This window comes from Mchenga conophoros, linkage group LG7 (genome assembly GCF_057382185.1).
Source record: "Mchenga conophoros isolate Kocher_MC1m ecotype Shallow Benthic linkage group LG7, M_conophoros_male_GT1.1, whole genome shotgun sequence".
Classification (NCBI taxonomy): domain Eukaryota; kingdom Metazoa; phylum Chordata; class Actinopteri; order Cichliformes; family Cichlidae; genus Mchenga; species Mchenga conophoros.
In genome coordinates, this window is record NC_140532.1 from 49,793,287 (window position 1) to 49,810,304 (window position 17,018).

Here is a 17,018-nt window from a genome sequence, read left to right on the forward strand (position 1 = left end):
ATCAGTGGGCTATAAGGGTTCATAATATCTCTCAGTGCTGCTTTCCAGCGTGTCAGTACATTTACCAAGAAGGCACTGATACAGCACAACAGTGAGTATCATCTCTAGTCTCTATAAACTGTTAATGGTCAGCATCACATTTTCTGTAGTTTGAGTTTAAATTCTAAGCTGTATTTTAGCCAAATATAATCAACTGGAATGAGGAAAAATGTGATCGCTCAGTATAAATTGTTTACTGATGACACTTACTCAGCACAAACAGTCTTCCCTGCAGAGGTGTGTGCAGACACAAGCACAGACTGGTTGTTGTCAATACATAATATGGCCTCCCGCTGGAAGGGATCGAGAACGAAAGGGTACTCCTGCAAGACGAGTAAGATGTATCAGAACAAAAGGAAAGCAATCCCACGGTAATGTCAGTTCGTGAAAACTCAGACTAAGGCCCCTTATACCTTGGCTGCTTTTCCCACTCGTGGTTTCAGAGGTTTATATTCCTCACTGGCAGGAAGAGCAACCTGTCAGGGAAGTACAGAAATGGCAACAGTTATCATCACTATTTTTTCTGCTTGTTTATTTAAAAATGAATAAAATTCTTAAAAAACCAAACAAAAAACAACAGATTTTCTTTACCTCATGTGAACATCCTTCCACTGTTTCCACTTGCTCCACCTTCACCTGAGGCATAAATTCTGCAAGACTGAAAAAAGAAAGAAGAAATAGAACAAACTCTGATGTGAATGAACTCACATAATCAAAATGTTTATCAGAGGGAAAGTGTGATTCGTGTGGAAAACGACACTCAAACCTGACATTAACTGGCATAATGTGAGCTTATAACCAGCTCTTGTTGTTTAGCTGGGTCCTGTCAGCTGTCCGGAGACAGGAAGGTTCTATGTCTAATATGCTGACAATAACTGTGATGATATCAGGAATAATAAGCATAATTATGCACATTTTCATGTGTTAGAGCGCGCTCTTCGGAGCGCAGGTGAGGAGGAAGAGGATGACATTTTATCCAGTTGCAGGTTGCATTCTCTTTCCTTCACATTTTCACTTCATTGGTGTAGAGGAGACCTTCTCAGAGAACATCTGAAATAACATTTTGATGATGACACCTCCTATATTTCTAATTAGAATATGACAATCATATGTAAGCCCTGTGATAGACTGGTGATATGTGCAAGGGGTAACCCACATCTCTTCACCCTGTACACCTCTGACTTCTGCTACAACTCTGAATTATGCCACATTCAGAAGTTTGCAGACGACACAGCCATCATGGGGTGTATCTGGGATGATCAGGAAGAGGAGTACAGAAGTCTGGTGAGGAACTTTGTCGCATGGAGTCACACAAACCACCTGCAACTCAACACCTCAAAGACTAAGGAACTGGTTGTGGACTTCGGGAGGTCTAGAGCAGGTCCACTGCCGGTTCAGATAGAGGGGGAGGAGGTGGAGGTGGTCAACAAGTACAAGTACAAGTACCTCGGGCTGTGGGTGGACAATAAACTGGACTGGTCATGCAACACAGAGCACCTGTATAAAAAAGCCCAAAGCCGACTGTACTTCCTCAGGAGGCTGAGGTCTTTTAACATCTGCAGGAAGCTCCTGAGGATGTTTTACCAGTCGGTGGTTGCTGGAGTACTTTTCTATGCTGTGGTGTGCTGGGGGAGCAGCACAGCAAAGAAGGACTCATCCAGGCTGGAAAAACTGATCAGGAGGGCTAGCTCTGTGGTCGGGATGAAGCTGGACACTCTGGTGACAGTGGCAGAGAAAAGGACACTAAAGAAACTGATGGACATTATGGACAATGCCAGGCATCCTCTGCACACGGCCATTAACAACCAGAAGAGTCTGTTCAGTGACAGGTTGCTTCTCCCAAAGACAAGAACTAACAGACTTAAAAACTCCTTTGTCCCACACGCCATCAGACTGTTTAACCCCTCCCTGGAGGGGAGAGGGAGGGGAAACAGGAGGACAAAGGAGGGGGGAACAACTAAGCTGTAGTGCCTCTTCACCTCACTGTGCAATACCTTTTGTGCAATACTTTTGTAAATAGTCAACAGTGCAATAGACCTCAATACTTGAAATGTGCAATTCACTTGTATTTTTATTTTTTATTCCTATTTATTCTATTTATCCCCTTCGTATATTTTATTTATATTGTCTCTGTATTTATTTTTATATATATATATATATATATATATATATATATATATATATATGTGTGTGTGTGTGTGTGTGTGTGTGTGTGTGTGTATATATATATATATATATATATATATATATATATATATAATATTCTGTAACTCTGTAACTTCTGTCGGTGCTGTGCTTTTTTGGAAATCGAATTTCCCAGAGGACCCCACCCGAGGGATTAATAAAGTTCTATCTAATCTAATCTAATCTCATGCTATGAGACCTGGGATAAGCTGCTCGATGATAAATGCGTGGATAAACATTCACAAGCAGGGATAATTTAAATATTTCTAATAATATGAAGCTGGTTTTACATCACTTTTTTATGCTGCTGAGCATTTTAATAACTGTGTCCACTAACACCCTGCATGAACACAACAAAGCTTCCCTTCTTACTTCAGTTCATTCGCCGAAACTGCCTCATGTCGAGGTTTCTTCACAAACACCACTTCCTCTCCACCATCACTGTCTGCCTCTCTCTTGACTCGGGCAGACGGACCGACATCTCTGTCTGTTTCATTTTTGGCTGCAGCTTTCCTATAGAGAGCAGAAACACACGAGCTGTTAGCCAACATGCACGATTCACCAATGAAGGGCACACAAACACTTAGCTACAAACTCGTGTTCAAGAGAAATGGGCTCAGAGTTATATATGCCATAATATTGTTAACTTTAAGCCCAATAAGCCTTTTTTTGTCCGGTGTTTCTTTAACGAACCAATGGCTGTTACTATGACTGGCACGAGCACCCATGGCACTACCGTCCTCGCGGAGAAAAAAACTTTCCAAAACAAACACAAAATTTTTCTCCAGAAAATACATATTTACCCCGGTTCTGCCGCCACACTCGACGGTACTTTTTTATTTGTGGTATTTTGTTGTTCATCGTCAAACACGCTGAACAAACCGTCTCCAAAGGTGTCAGCCATGTTTGTTAGGGGCACACTTCCCACAATACAGCACGAGGTTGTTTTCGGGTAATACTTCCGCTACGGCAACTGTGCGGGGCAAAAGGGGAGAAAACGTTTTCTCAGGTTCGCTCTTGATTTGATATCTTTACATCTGTCCGGCAATTCGCCGATGTCTTCCCATCACTCAGGCACATAAAGGACTCAAAAGCGGGCAGCGTTTGGATGACCTAATGGGGGGGAAGAAGAAGAAATCGCCACCGCAAGCAAGTGCTCCAGCCGCACCGGGGAATGGAGTGGTCGAGGAGCCGAGGAAACAGGCAGCCACCAGCAAGCCGGCTAAAGACAGCAAATCTAAAGGTGAAAATCACTCACAGCGTGAACATTTCACTCCACGGTTAAGGCGTTTGCACTGTATTTTCACTCCAATTAATAAGATTTTAGTATGAATTTAGCAGGCAGAAATATGGAGCATGACATGGGTTAATCACACATATTTTCCTGTACTATTACTGGATTTACTTTTCTTAACATCAACAGGGGCGATTCTAGGTTCAAACTTTTAGGGGGGCTCAGCTCCCAATCATAATGTCATGCATGTAGTGCCTTGTAATTAATATTCATGGAATATGCTGTTTCCAAATGAAGTTAAAGAACCATTTGTGGCAAAACACATAAGATTAGAATCATGCACAGCATTATTTCAGTCTCTTAATCACATAGAGGCGGTCCACTAAATCATCAAGCACTTTACCTTCCTCTTGGGTTGGGATCGACACTGATCCATTTTTAGATTTTAAAAGCATAAAAGTGCCTTTTAAATTGGCTTATTACATGAAGCCTTTTTGACTTTGTCGGAATCTCTGTTTAAACAAAACAAAAGAAAATTTAATTTCACTAAATTACAAAAAGCTCTGGCGAAAATTATGACCTTTGTGTTGTTGGGGTCTGTTTCAACCCAGTTATAATATAAGACAATAAAACAATAATTAGTGCCAAAACGGAAATCATAAACACACTGTGAGCTCACTAACACAGTCAGAGAGAAGTTAGGGGCTTCTCTCTTTAACTGTTTGTCTCCTTCCCTGAACAAACAGCCCCCTTTATCCCCACTGCTTCCCGGACACAGTCACCCGGATGGAAATGGACAGATGTGTACAGAACAACTCAGTTTAGTCAGTTCCTGGCAGAATACACATCTCCGGTTTGCAGCACAGCAATATGGATGACCCTCATAGAAGGAGGACAGTATAGATTATCAACAGGAGGACAAAGATGCATCTGATCTTGAATGAAAAAGAAGTCCATGGTGACATTTAGAATGGCAGTGATGAGGAATAACTGGATGCCTGCACTGGTGTTCTTGTTGAAGTGTTGAGATCCTGCAATGAGACTGCTGATAGTCTTTAGGATGCTGACAAGCTTGCTCCCATCAGGGATGTCTGGGTGAGATGGGTGCAGCTCCTTTGTCTGATGCTCAGACCAGGGCCAGAGGTGACGTAAGATGAACGTTTTCCAACTTATACTCCTTCTGGCAATACATCCAGCAAGTCAGGTAAATACGACTTAATGTGAGGGATGCAAAAACCAGCTGTGCATGGAATCAAAGATGACTGGAGGATTTCGAAAGGCAAACCGGCGAGTGGTTAAAAAAACAAAGGAAAACATCTAGTCCTTGATTTGACTACTGAACTGCGGGGACACAGTATCACCTATGACAGTTTCTTTACCATCTCTGATCTTGAACAAGAACTTCTCAGGATGAAATGTACCATGGTGGGCACAATAAAACAAAACTTAACAAAACAAAAGAAACCTGACCTGCCCCATCAGCTTCGCAGGTAAAGGGGCCGAGCTCCACTTTCTTCAAAATATGCTTTTACAGACACTCCTGCAGCTGCTCCAAATTGTCCAAAAAAGAAAGAAAAAAACTTTTGAAAAAAGTTTTTTTTTTTTGCCCTTTTCTTGAGGTAAATATGTAAAATAAATAAATAAATAAAAATAAAAAACTTGACCTGTAAGACCACAAGTTTTACTGTAATTAATAATATAAAAATATAGTTTTTTTTAATTCTCTTGAGGTTCAAGTTACCGTTTTTGTTTTTGGGGTTTTTTTGGGGTTTTTTTAGATAACGTGAGGTATGCTGTAAAACGATAGGGTCTGGGGGCTATGCCAAAAAATTAAATCAATATTATCTTGGATAAGGTAACTGATAGGTAACAAACATATTGGAGGATGAAACAGTGTTTTCAGGGTATTTTGGGGGATATTTTCCAACCTGTAAAACAATAAACCTGTTAGTAAATCAATGACATGATTTATTTATTCATTTTAAACGTGAATAGTGGATTAACTTGAAGTCTGACGCAGTGGTGTCTGTTTGTTGCTCTGTCTGTCCTCACTCCAGCTCCGAAGACCTACAGTCTTACCAACACCGCCCAGGTGGACACTGGTGGGGTCTCCGATAAGTCCATTCTTAAAGTAAGTCAAAAAGCTTATTATATTGTGTCAAGTAGCTTTCACGTTTAAAAAAACAACTTGTATTATTATAACACTGGGTGTGATTTTTACCTTTCAATAAAGGTTGCTATCCAAGCTGACCTGGAGAAGAAGATTATCAAATTGATCAATGAGTTCAGACAGGAGAATGGCGACAAGGGGCCCATATCAGGAAGACTTACAAGCAAGAAGTTGCTGGTAAATACAAAACACTTTGGTTCCTTCCAGCTGACTCACACTGAGTTTTAGTGTTTTGCATCCCTGCTGTTTTTCTCCTGATGTGCTTTCAGGACCTGTACACAGCTCTACAGAAGTTTAACTTTAAAAGGGAGCACATTGAAGAGGCAATGAAGAGTAGCATCCTGTACGGAGGAGATCTCCATTCTGCTCTCGACTGGCTCTGCCTCAACCTTAAAGATGGTAATACGGCATCAGCAGGCATCCAAACATCATTATCGTCATCATCATCGTGGGAGTCCTTAAAGGTAGAAGAGTAACTTTCTGGATTTATGATCTGTTTTGCTAGAGGAGCTGCCAGATGGTTTTAGCCAGCAGATGCAGGAGGAGAGTCAGAAGAACCGGCCTCGATTTCAGCCTCCAGTCCAGCAGAAACCTGCAGCTCAGGACCCTAAAGTGTCAAACAACACCACCCGCAGAGAGATCACCAAGGTTTGTACAGAGAGGGTGTGTTCGACGAAAAGGAGGTGTTCTGTCAAATAGTTTCTAAGTGTGTGTGTGGTGCTTGGCAGGCCACAGAGAAGGATGAAGCTGCCAGCATGAAGGATTGGATCTTAAGGTATGCAGAACAAAGCAGTGAAGAGGAGGAAGAGGAAGGTGGGAAGAAGACATGCAATCCTGAACTGGAAGAGAAGTTTGATCCAGTAAGTACAATCAGAGCCACTGAATTCTGAGATTCTCTTCATTTACAATTATAAGAGAAAACAGACACATATTCCAAAATGTTAAACTAAGGCTATGAGATTTTCTTACCAGCCTTTGTATGATGTTAAAAATGTGATCGTCTTTTGAAGTAAATGTCATTTAGGAAGTTGATTTTTCATTAATATGTCTGTATTCTTTTTTGCTGTGTAGAATGACAGGTATTTGATACTGACTGCTCAGCTGTTTGACGCTAAAGAAATGGCAGCTGCTGCCAAGACCAAAGCAGACAAGGCGGGGCAGAGGATGGCACAGGACAGGATACGCATCATACAGCAAGGTGTGTGTGCGTGTACATAAAACTAAGACAAAGCTGTAAACTCATTTTGCAAAAGAAAGCGTTTACATACACTCACAGGCCACTTCATTAGGTACAGTTTGCTTGTATCAGGTTGGACCCCTTTTGCATCCAGAGCTGCCTTCTTCGTGGCATATATTCAGCCAGGTGCTGGAAACATTCCCCAGACATTTTATCCATATTGATATGACAGCATCACACAGTTGCTGCAGGAAGCTTCCATCACAAGATGGGCACACTGTGGTCATAAAGGGATGGACAACATGTGGTGTTTAAATGATGCTTAAATGGTACCACAGGGCTCAAAGTGTGGCAAGGAATTATCCCCACGCTATTACCATCACCAGCCTGAATCACTGACACAAGGCAGGATGGATCCATGCTTTTATGCTGTTTACTCCAACTTCTGAGCCTACCATCCGAATGTAGCAGAAGAAGTCAAGACTTATTAGGCTGGGTGATAATTAGGTGACAGGAGTGGAATCTGGTGTGGTCTTCCACTGCTGTAGTCCATCTGCTTCAAAGTTTGACATTTCGTGCTTTCCCAGATGATCTTCTGCATACCTTGGTTGTAACAAGTGTCTGTTTGAGGTACTCTTGTCTTTCTATCAGCGCAGAGCAGTTTCTGGCCATTCTACACTGACCTCTGACCTTTGGCATCAACATGGCATTTTCACCCAGAGGCCTGCTTCTCACTGGATCCTTTCAGTTTTTCAGATCATTCTCTGTAAGCCCTGAAGATGGTTGTGCACATGAGCAATCTGAATGATCAGATGGTACCAACATGCTCGCTTTGAACTCCAGGAAGGTGTTTTGACCATGTTTGAATTACTGCCATGTGATTGGCTGATGACATGTTTGTGTTAAGAAAGCAGTTGAACAGGTGTCCCTAATGAAGTGGCCTGTGAGTGTATACTATTTCCTGTGGGGATATTTAAGTTGTTTTTTTAAAATTGAACACGGTGTTTTTATTTTCTAGAAATGAAGCAGCTGGAGTCCCACCCTATGTTCAATCCAGCCATAAAAGTGGTGGACGCCCCTCAAAAAGAAAAGAAAATACTTCCTGCGAAGGAGGACAAAGAAGAGCTCGGCTTTAGTTTATTTGAACAAGCTGAGAAGGACCCGCCGGCTGAGAAAGGTACACGGGTACACTTTGTGAGCCAAACTGACACATAATAGAGGCTGTGCGTGTTTTATGCATCGTATATTAGCTTTAGGGAATGTCACAGTTCAGGAAATTGTGTGCAACTGCAAAAGCATGCTTTATGGATTTAAAAAAATCCATTCACAAAACTGAATACCGTAACATGTAAATGTGAGTTTGTCCTCAATGATGATCTCTGCTCATGGTTTGGGTGAATCGTAATAATCTGCACAGGTGGTCAAAGACGTTGAGGGAAAATGTCCTTCATTTGTGTAAGGTAGAAACGTGTAGGATGTTTATGTTGTTCACAAAGGTGCACAGAAGAGGAAACATTTTTTACACGTTATTCAAAGGGGACCTATTATGCTCAGTTTACTTTTTTTCACTTATGTGCTAATAGTGTGGCTTTGCAGGATTGATGGTTCATAATAATCCTTCTTTATCTTATACTGGACCTTAGTGCAACTGATCATTTCATCTGCAGTCTGAAAGAAGTCATTGTTGCCACGTTTAATCAGCATCCAGCGCGTTTAATGAACGCATCAGCTGATTTACTGTAAATAAGGACAAGCATTAAAATGTGCACTGTAAGATCCCTTTGAGAATCTGACCTTTTCTTACTTTTCTTTCTTGCAGTTGTGAAGAAGAATGAGCCCAAGGACATCCGCAACTTTGACTACACGGCTCGCAGCTGGACCGGAAAGTCTCCCAAACAGTTCCTTATTGACTGGGTCCGAAAGAACCTGCCAAAAAGCCCGCCGCCTGCTTTTCATAAGGTTGCTTGCGGCAGATACTGGAGATGCAAGTGAGTGTGTCTCCGTGCTTCTGGTTTTTGGTTCACGTACTTGGCTGTTTCACGTATTCCAAGTGATGTCTTTGCCCCAGAGTGCGTGTTCAGAGGCCAGATGATGTTCTGGAAGTTTGTCCCACCATCCTGACAGAGGACAGCATGCAAGCTCAACATCTGGGAGCCACTCTGGCACTCTACAACCTGGTTAAAGGACAGGTAGCAGTCACAGCGTACATGATGCAGTAGTTTTAGGGGTTTGGCCTGCTACATTTTGGCTTTGTTTTATTCGTCTTATGTGCGCGCAGTGAATTCTCTCCCCTGTTATTCTCTCACAAAGTCGGTGCACCAGCTGCTTCCTCCAACCTACAGAGATGTGTGGCTGGAGTGGAGAGACAGCGAGCAGCAGCAAGAGGAGGAGAGCCGCACTGCTGCCAACAAACCTCGAGACCAGTTCATCTCCCGCCTGCTGACCAGACTCAAACAGCAGCAGAACCAGAGCCAACGGCAGGAGTCTCAGTCCCAAGGTAAGCATGCATCGAGCGCAGATGGTGATGAAGAGCCAGAAGAATCATGGGAGAATTTGGCCGGTCTCGATATCGGGGAGAAAAGACAAGAGCAGGAGGACAAGAGTGAGAAAAGAGGTGGGAGGAGGGAGGTAGCTGATCTGGAGGCAGCCAGAGAGCTCTTATTAAAGCTGAAGAAGTCACCGCTCGCCCGCAAACTGCAGGTAAATACGCTTTAACTTCTCCACGTTTGTACTGAATGAAGCCGTGTTATTAAACGTGCGTCCCACCTTCAAGGCAGAGCGAGAGCAGCTTCCCGTCTTTCAGCACCGACATCGAGTCCTTGAGGCTTTGCAGCGCCACCCTGTGGTGGTGGTGGCCGGCGAGACTGGTAGTGGGAAGAGCACTCAGATTCCTCAGTTCCTCCTGGAGGACCTGTTGACCGGGGGAACAGCGGCACAGCCCTGCAACATCGTGGTGACTCAGCCACGCAGAATATCTGCCATGAGTCTGGCGTGCAGAGTCAGCCAGGAGCTAGGCTGTGAGGATGGACCAGGGTCAAAGGTGAAAATGCTTATTTTTTTCTTTTTTTCTACATGTTTATCACACCGTAGCCTGCCGTACTGACCCCGTTTCATCTTGAATTTAGTCGTCATTGTGCGGGTACCAGATCCGGATGGAGAATCAGTCCGGAGACTGGACGCGCCTGCTGTACTGTACCACTGGAGTTCTGCTGAGGAAGCTACAGCACGACCGGCACCTCACCTCTCTCACTCACATCATCGTAGACGAGGTACTTACTTACAGCTATGGATGCATTTCTTCTCATCCTCCTTCTTCTTCTTCTTCTAATTCAGCATATTAAACTCCATCCTCTCAGGTCCATGAGCGCAGTGTCCAGTCAGACTTCCTGCTAACCATCCTAAAGGATGTTGTGATGAAGAGATCTGATCTGCAGCTGATCCTCATGAGTGCCACGGTGGATTGTGACAAGTTCTCCAACTACTTCAACCGCTGCCCAGTGATCAGCATTCCTGGCAGGACCTTCCCAGTGGAGGTAAGACAAGCTTTACCAGTTTGTTTTCATTCAGCATCCAACCGTGGACTCCAGGGGTATAAGCACTGGAGGACTTTTCTTTTTTAAGTCCGTAAGTTATGAAGTTGTCTTGTTAGCCTATCCTTCCTGTTATTCTGCTGTCTGTCATTTCTGACCTTAGGCATGACCAGAGTATCTCTAAACTTTTAGTTGCTGTAAATCTTGAGGCTTTCAAAGATTTTTTTCTACTCTTGTCTCCGTTTAATGTCAGCGAGAGTGGATATCCTTACCATTTCAGTCCCACTCACCCGCTGCTCTAAAACGTTTGTTTACAAGGGGGAGTCTTTGTTTATTCCTTCAGGTGTTTCATTTGGAGGACATAGTGGAGCAGACGGGATACGTCTTAGAAAAGGACTCAGAGTACAGCCAGAAAATTCTTGAAGAAGAAGAGGAAGTGACAATCTCTGTCACACAAAAAGGTGGCAAGACTTTGCAGCACCAGGTAATGTCGGCTATCCTTACCATTTTGTCTTGTCCTTTTATGCCTCACCAGGACTCTGAAACAAGAGTGGACTGTCACTGTCCTGTAAATTATTCCTAAGTATGAGCTCATCAATGTGCACCCCGTTGTTCCAGGAAGTGATAGTGAGGGACTCGTCCTCGGGCTGGGACCTGGGTCCTGACCTCGACCACTTCAGCAGCCGGACCCGACATGTGCTGCAGTATATGAACCCTAATAAGATCAACATGGACTTGCTTGTTGACCTCATAGACTACCTAGGTACACAAACTGGCAGCATTTGTCACAGATTCATTCATGTTCTCTATATTAAATATGAAATATCCGGGGTTTGGTTTGTTTTTTAAAACTTTGTCCTGTTTTGCTGTTGGTGCCGCTGCCAGACAAAGCTCCACAGTTTGTGGATGTGGATGGAGCCATTCTCGTGTTCCTGCCAGGTTTGGCTCATATCCAGCAGCTGTTCGACCTGCTGTCCTCAGACAAGAGGTTTCGGGATAAAACCAGGTGGCGTGCACGCACTGATCAGTAATCTAAAAGAAGTGGTGACACAAACTTCCCCCTGCCTCACTGTCACGTTTGTCTGTCTTGAAGGTACCGGATTGTTGCTCTACACTCGACCCTCTCATCGAAGGATCAGGCCGCTGCCTTTACAGTGCCCCCTAGTGGGGTTAGAAAGGTACTTCAAAATGTTCTACAATCATAGAAACAGTCAAGGAAATACAGTGGGGCAAAAAAGTATTTAGTCAGCCACCGATTGTGCAAGTTCCCCCACCTAAAATGATGACAGAGGTCAGTAATTTGCACCAGAGGTACACTTCAACTGTGAGAGACAGAATGTGAAAAAAAAAATCCATGAATCCACATGGTAGGATTTGTAAAGAATTTATTCGTAAATCAGGGTGGAAAATAAGTATTTGGTCAATAACAAAAATACAACTCAAAACTTTGTAACATAACCTTTGTTGGCAATAACAGAGGTCAAACGTTTACTATAGGTCTTTACCAGGTTTGCACACACAGTAGCTGGTATTTTGGCCCATTCCTCCATGCAGATCTTCTCGAGAGCAGTGATGTTTTGGGGCTGTCGCCGAGCAACACGGACTTTCAACTCCCGCAACAGATTTTCTATGGGGTTGAGGTCTGGAGACTGGCTAGGCCACTCCAGGACTTTCAAATGCTTCTTACGGAGCCACTCCTTTGTTGCCCGGGCGGTGTGTTTTGGATCATTGTCATGTTGGAAGACCCAGCCTCGTTTCATCTTCAAAGTTCTCACTGATGGAAGGAGGTTTTGGCTCAAAATCTCACGATACATGGCCCCATTCATTCTGTCCTTAACACGGATCAGTCGTCCTGTCCCCTTGGCAGAAAAACAGCCCCATAGCATGATGTTTCCACCCCCATGCTTCACAGTAGGTATGGTGTTCTTGGGATGCAACTCAGTATTCTTCTTCCTCCAAACACGACGAGTTGAGTTTATACCAAAAAGTTCTACTTTGGTTTCATCTGACCACATGACATTCTCCCAATCCTCTGCTGTATCATCCATGTGCTCTCTGGCAAACTTCAGACGGGCCTGGACATGCACTGGCTTCAGCAGCGGAACACGTCTGGCACTGCGGGATTTGATTCCCTGCCGTTGTAGTGTGTTACTGATGGTGACCTTTGTTACTTTGGTCCCAGGTCTCTGCAGGTCATTCACCAGGTCCCCCCGTGTGGTTCTGGGATCTTTGCTCACCGTTCTCATGATCATTTTGACCCCACGGGATGAGATCTTGCGTGGAGCCCCAGATCGAGGGAGATTATCAGTGGTCTTGTATGTCTTCCATTTTCTGATGATTGCTCCCACAGTTGATTTTTTCACACCAAGATGCTTGCCTATTGTAGATTCACTCTTCCCAGTCTGGTGCAGGTCTACAATACTTTTCCTGGTGTCCTTTGAAAGCTCTTTGGTCTTGGCTATGGCGGAGTTTGGAGTCTGACTGTTTGAGGCTGTGGACAGGTGTCTTTTATACAGATGATGAGTTCAAACAGGTGCCATTCATACAGGTAACGAGTGGGGGACAGAAAAGCTTCTTACAGAAGACGTTACAGGTCTGTGAGAGCCAGAGATTTTCCTTGTTTGAGGTGACCAAATACTTATTTTCCACCCTAATTTACGAATAAATTCTTTACAAATCCTACCATGTGAATTCATGGATTTTTTTTTCACATTCTGTCTCTCACAGTTGAAGTGTACCTCTGGTGCAAATTACTGACCTCTGTCATCATTTTAGGTGGGGGAACTTGCACAATCGGTGGCTGACTAAATACTTTTTTGCCCCACTGTATTATGTGAATTGTATTTCGCATCATAACTGATCCTTCCATGTGTTAAACAGAACAAAAATCCTGTCTCTGCTTTGTGTCACTTTTAGATAGTGTTGTCGACTAACATTGCCGAGACAGGTGTGACGATTCCTGATGTTGTGTTCGTCATCGACACTGGGAAGACCAAAGAAAATAAGTAAGACCTCAAGAACAGCAACAGAAATGGATCTTGTCCAGTATGTTCAAGTCCACAAAAGTTGGAAAGTTGTGCAAAATGTAAAAAAATCACAAAAAAGAATGCAATGATTTACAAATCTCATAAAGCTGCAATTTTATTCACAATAGAACAGAGAAAACAAATGTTTAAATTGGAGAAATGTACCAACATTTGAAATCTTTTATACGGTCAAATATGAGATTTGCAGATCCTTGAATTCTGTTTTTTATTTAAATTTTACACAGAGTCCCAACGTTGTTGGAGTTTGGTTGTCTTTTTATTAGTGGGAAGACAATAAAGATATTGGACAGTTTTTGACCACGTGGCACTAGATAATAAACAAAAAAATTACCCCAAATCTCTCAACCAGATTTTATTGTATCATGTCATTTAGGAATTTTTAGGAAAAGATGACCCAAACATGAATAATAAGTACCTGCTTGTGTGTTACATGCATAGACATAACTAACTCCACTCTGTCGTCGTCTTTCAGGTATCACGAGAGCAGCCAGATGAGTTCCCTGGTGGAAACGTTTATTTCCAAAGCCAGCGCCCTCCAGAGGCAGGGAAGAGCAGGACGTGTCAGAAATGGCTTCTGCTTCAGGCTCTATCCAAAATACAGGTATGAAGCTCATCGTCCACTAATGCAGAGAGCTGGATGGAACCAAGTCCAGAAAGCAAGAAATACTTCCTTATATCATCTTATCAAGAATGCAGTCAGCAGAAAAGACAGTAAGCAAAACCTTTCCAGTTTTAGGTCATGTGCTAATTTGTTGTGCTCTTTTTTTTTTTTTTTTTTTTAACACCCTCCTAAATTTAGGTTTGATATCTTCATGGATTACTCCATTCCAGAGATTCTGCGGGTCCCACTTGAGGAGCTTTGTCTCCATATCATGGTATCTACACCGTTCTGATTCACACAGAAACAAAAATTCCCACACAGGGAAATCACTTGACTCCTCTTCCTCCTGTCCGGTAGAAATGTCAGTACGGCTCCCCGGAGGACTTTCTGAGCCGCGCCCTGGATGCTCCTCAGCCCCAGTCGGTCAGCAATGCTGTAAACCTGCTGAGGAAGATCGGAGCGTGTCACCCTGATGATCACATCCTCACCCCTCTTGGACACCATTTGGCGAGCCTGCCGGTTAACGTGAAGATCGGCAAGATGCTCATCTACGGAGCCATCCTGGGCTGCCTGGAGCCCATAGTAAGTCTAACTGTGCTGTGTGGTTGGTTCCAAGCGTGTGAGGATAACATCTTGTTTTGTTGAACTGTTTTAAAACGTCTTAATGCATTTTCAATCATCCAGGTAAATAAATCTCCAAAAGGTGATTCTGTTCATCTGGACGTAGCATTTTCAAGTGACTTATACGGGATATGACACATACGGGATCACCTGTAGTGATCCCGTATGTGTCAGGCTGAACTGTTTTGTTTCATATCTTCCAACTAATATTAACTAGAGACTTGTTTCAGGCAATCATCGCGGCAGCCATCACAGAGAAGTCTCCTTTCTTCACACCAATGAATAGAAAAGAAGAAGCGAACCTGGCCAAAGCTGCACTGGCAATAGCCAACTCCGATCACCTGACCATCTACAACGCATACCTGGGGTACGAACCAGTCTGAAGATTTTAAAAAGGCGTGGGTTTAATAATTTTATTAGAGGAAATGTTCGGGAATCATTTCCTTTCTTTGACAGTAACATTAGATATGCATTATTTTAGATTTCTTTGTGGTTGTGAGTCATCAGGAGACATTCTACATCTATTAAAAGAGCAGCCTGAAAAGAAGCCAGGAGGCCCATTACGATAAAAGTCAGGACATTCAGGAAGGCTATTTGTTACTTACTTGTGTCCATCATCATACTTTCAGGTGGAAGAACTCACAGACTGACGGCTCGAGAGGAGAAATGTCCTACTGTAGGAAACATTTTCTTAATCGAACGGCTCTCATTACAATAGAGGTAAAGATTCGAGTCCACTGCACGTTCATTACTTCATTTTTTATTAGGATTAGTTTTTCTTCTTCCATCTAATTCCATGTCGCTGACTCCATCTTCCCTGCAGGATGTGAAGCGCGAGCTGATGAAGATGATGGAGCAGGTGGGTTTCTGGTCGTCTCGCTCCTCGTCCTCCTCCAGCTTAAAGCCGCAGGCGGCCTCTATGTCCAAGCAGCAGATCTCTGTCCTGAATGCTGTGCTGACTGCTGGACTCTATGACAACGTGGCCCGGGTTTTATGTACCCCTTCTGTGGACGTGCTTGAGCGCGTGGCCTGCACAGTGGAGACGCCTCAGGGCAAGGCTCAGGTCCACTTTTCCTCTGTTAACCGCAACCTGCAGACGCACGGCTGGCTGCTGTACCAGGAGAAGGTATGGATGAAGAGTGTGTGTGTGTGTGCACGCGTGTGCGAAGGCCTTATCAGTGATTCACACTTGTGTTTAAAAACATGTTCGTATTTTTTATCCGCAGGTGAAATACACCAAGATCTACCTTCGAGACACCACTCTGATTTCTCCTTTCCCCATGCTGCTGTTTGGAGGCGACATTGATGTTCAGCACAGAGAGAGGCTCATCACCTTGGATGGATGGATTCATTTCCAGGTCAGAGGTCACGGGGATTACTTTAGGATTAGTTTAATATAGCTTCCATTTGAGGCAATTTGAGTAGAGTGAACTCATTGTCATGTTCAAGAAACCAGTTTGATGATTTGAGTTTTGTGACATGGTATGTTCAACAGAAGATGGTACACTGATGGTACAAAATATCCTCCACACCATCACATCACCACCATGCTTTGGTGTTGTTCGCACCAAATTTTGACCCTACCATCTGCAAAAGTAGAAATAGAAAAATGCTGCCCGTCTGTTCTCAATTTCTGCTGTTGCAAGCTTTTGTCTAATTTTGGTGAGATTGTGTGAACTGTTGCCTCAGTTTGTTGTTTCCCAGCAGTTTAGATCAGCAGATCTAAACTGTGTTACTGAAAAGTGCTGCAGAATTAAGTTCTCTTTGTGTCGCTCTCGTTAAAAGGCTCCTGTGCGGATCGGTGTGATCTTCAAACACTTGAGAAGGTTGATGGACTCTTTGCTTGAAAGGAAGCTGGAGAACCCGAGGATGAATTTGGAGGGTAAACCGACACATTCTATCACCAAAAAATGTCTTTGTCACCACATAATGTACATAGTACATAGGAAATGAGTCGTTATACTGAGATACAGACAAGTGTATTGTTGAATTTTGTCTTTTCATTTGAGTTTTCTTCACATATTGCTGTGTGGAAATGGAATTAAACTAGCAGTGACTAAAATTGTGCCCAAGCTGCTCTGGAAACATTTAATTGTTTAATCGCTTAGCTAAGCTACATACAGACAGATCTAACTCAGTGTTCTTGATGTAGGTGAGGCGACAATCCGGATAATTCTGGATCTGATCAAGTCAGAGTATGCTGCGTAACAACAAAGCAACTGAGGATCTGAACCCCACTCCACCATGCAGAATAAACACCGTTACGATGCGTAGCAGCCAGTGGACAGAGGAAGTGACCCTTCCCAGGAACTCTTTACTCACATTGAGGAGGACTGTACAATTTGAGATGCATAAAGTCATGTTGAAATGTACGGGAAAAAAAAGCAAACAAGACCACAAATAAAATAAAGCTGA

At 43.3% G+C, this 17,018-nt stretch overlaps 2 protein-coding genes across 2 annotated transcripts in view; one reads left to right on the top strand and one right to left on the bottom strand.

The window, feature by feature from the left end:
• mtrex (Mtr4 exosome RNA helicase) overlaps positions 1–3,184 on the bottom strand; it is a 16,232-nt gene extending 13,048 nt beyond the window's left edge. The window contains exons 1-5 of the mRNA XM_085279919.1: positions 3,027–3,184; positions 2,596–2,736; positions 631–697; positions 453–515; positions 250–362 (exon numbers count right to left, since the gene is read on the bottom strand). Coding sequence (XP_085136045.1) covers positions 250–362; positions 453–515; positions 631–697; positions 2,596–2,736; positions 3,027–3,127 — 485 coding nt within the window. The 5' untranslated portion in view covers positions 3,128–3,184. The remainder of the gene's footprint in view (positions 1–249; positions 363–452; positions 516–630; positions 698–2,595; positions 2,737–3,026) is intronic.
• On the top strand, positions 3,181–17,017 carry dhx29 (DEAH (Asp-Glu-Ala-His) box polypeptide 29). Its single transcript, XM_085279918.1, has 28 exons — positions 3,181–3,466; positions 5,515–5,588; positions 5,691–5,804; positions 5,897–6,026; positions 6,133–6,275; positions 6,356–6,487; positions 6,699–6,825; positions 7,823–7,981; positions 8,624–8,792; positions 8,873–8,993; positions 9,115–9,504; positions 9,578–9,844; positions 9,930–10,073; positions 10,161–10,337; positions 10,678–10,818; positions 10,953–11,097; positions 11,220–11,340; positions 11,428–11,512; positions 13,251–13,339; positions 13,854–13,982; positions 14,181–14,256; positions 14,340–14,564; positions 14,834–14,970; positions 15,233–15,323; positions 15,427–15,729; positions 15,830–15,961; positions 16,389–16,485; positions 16,756–17,017. Exons 1-28 carry the CDS (start codon positions 3,340–3,342, stop codon positions 16,809–16,811), a joined length of 4,101 nt encoding a protein of 1,366 aa, XP_085136044.1. The 5' UTR covers positions 3,181–3,339; the 3' UTR covers positions 16,812–17,017.
• Position 17,018: the final 1 nt, after the last annotated feature.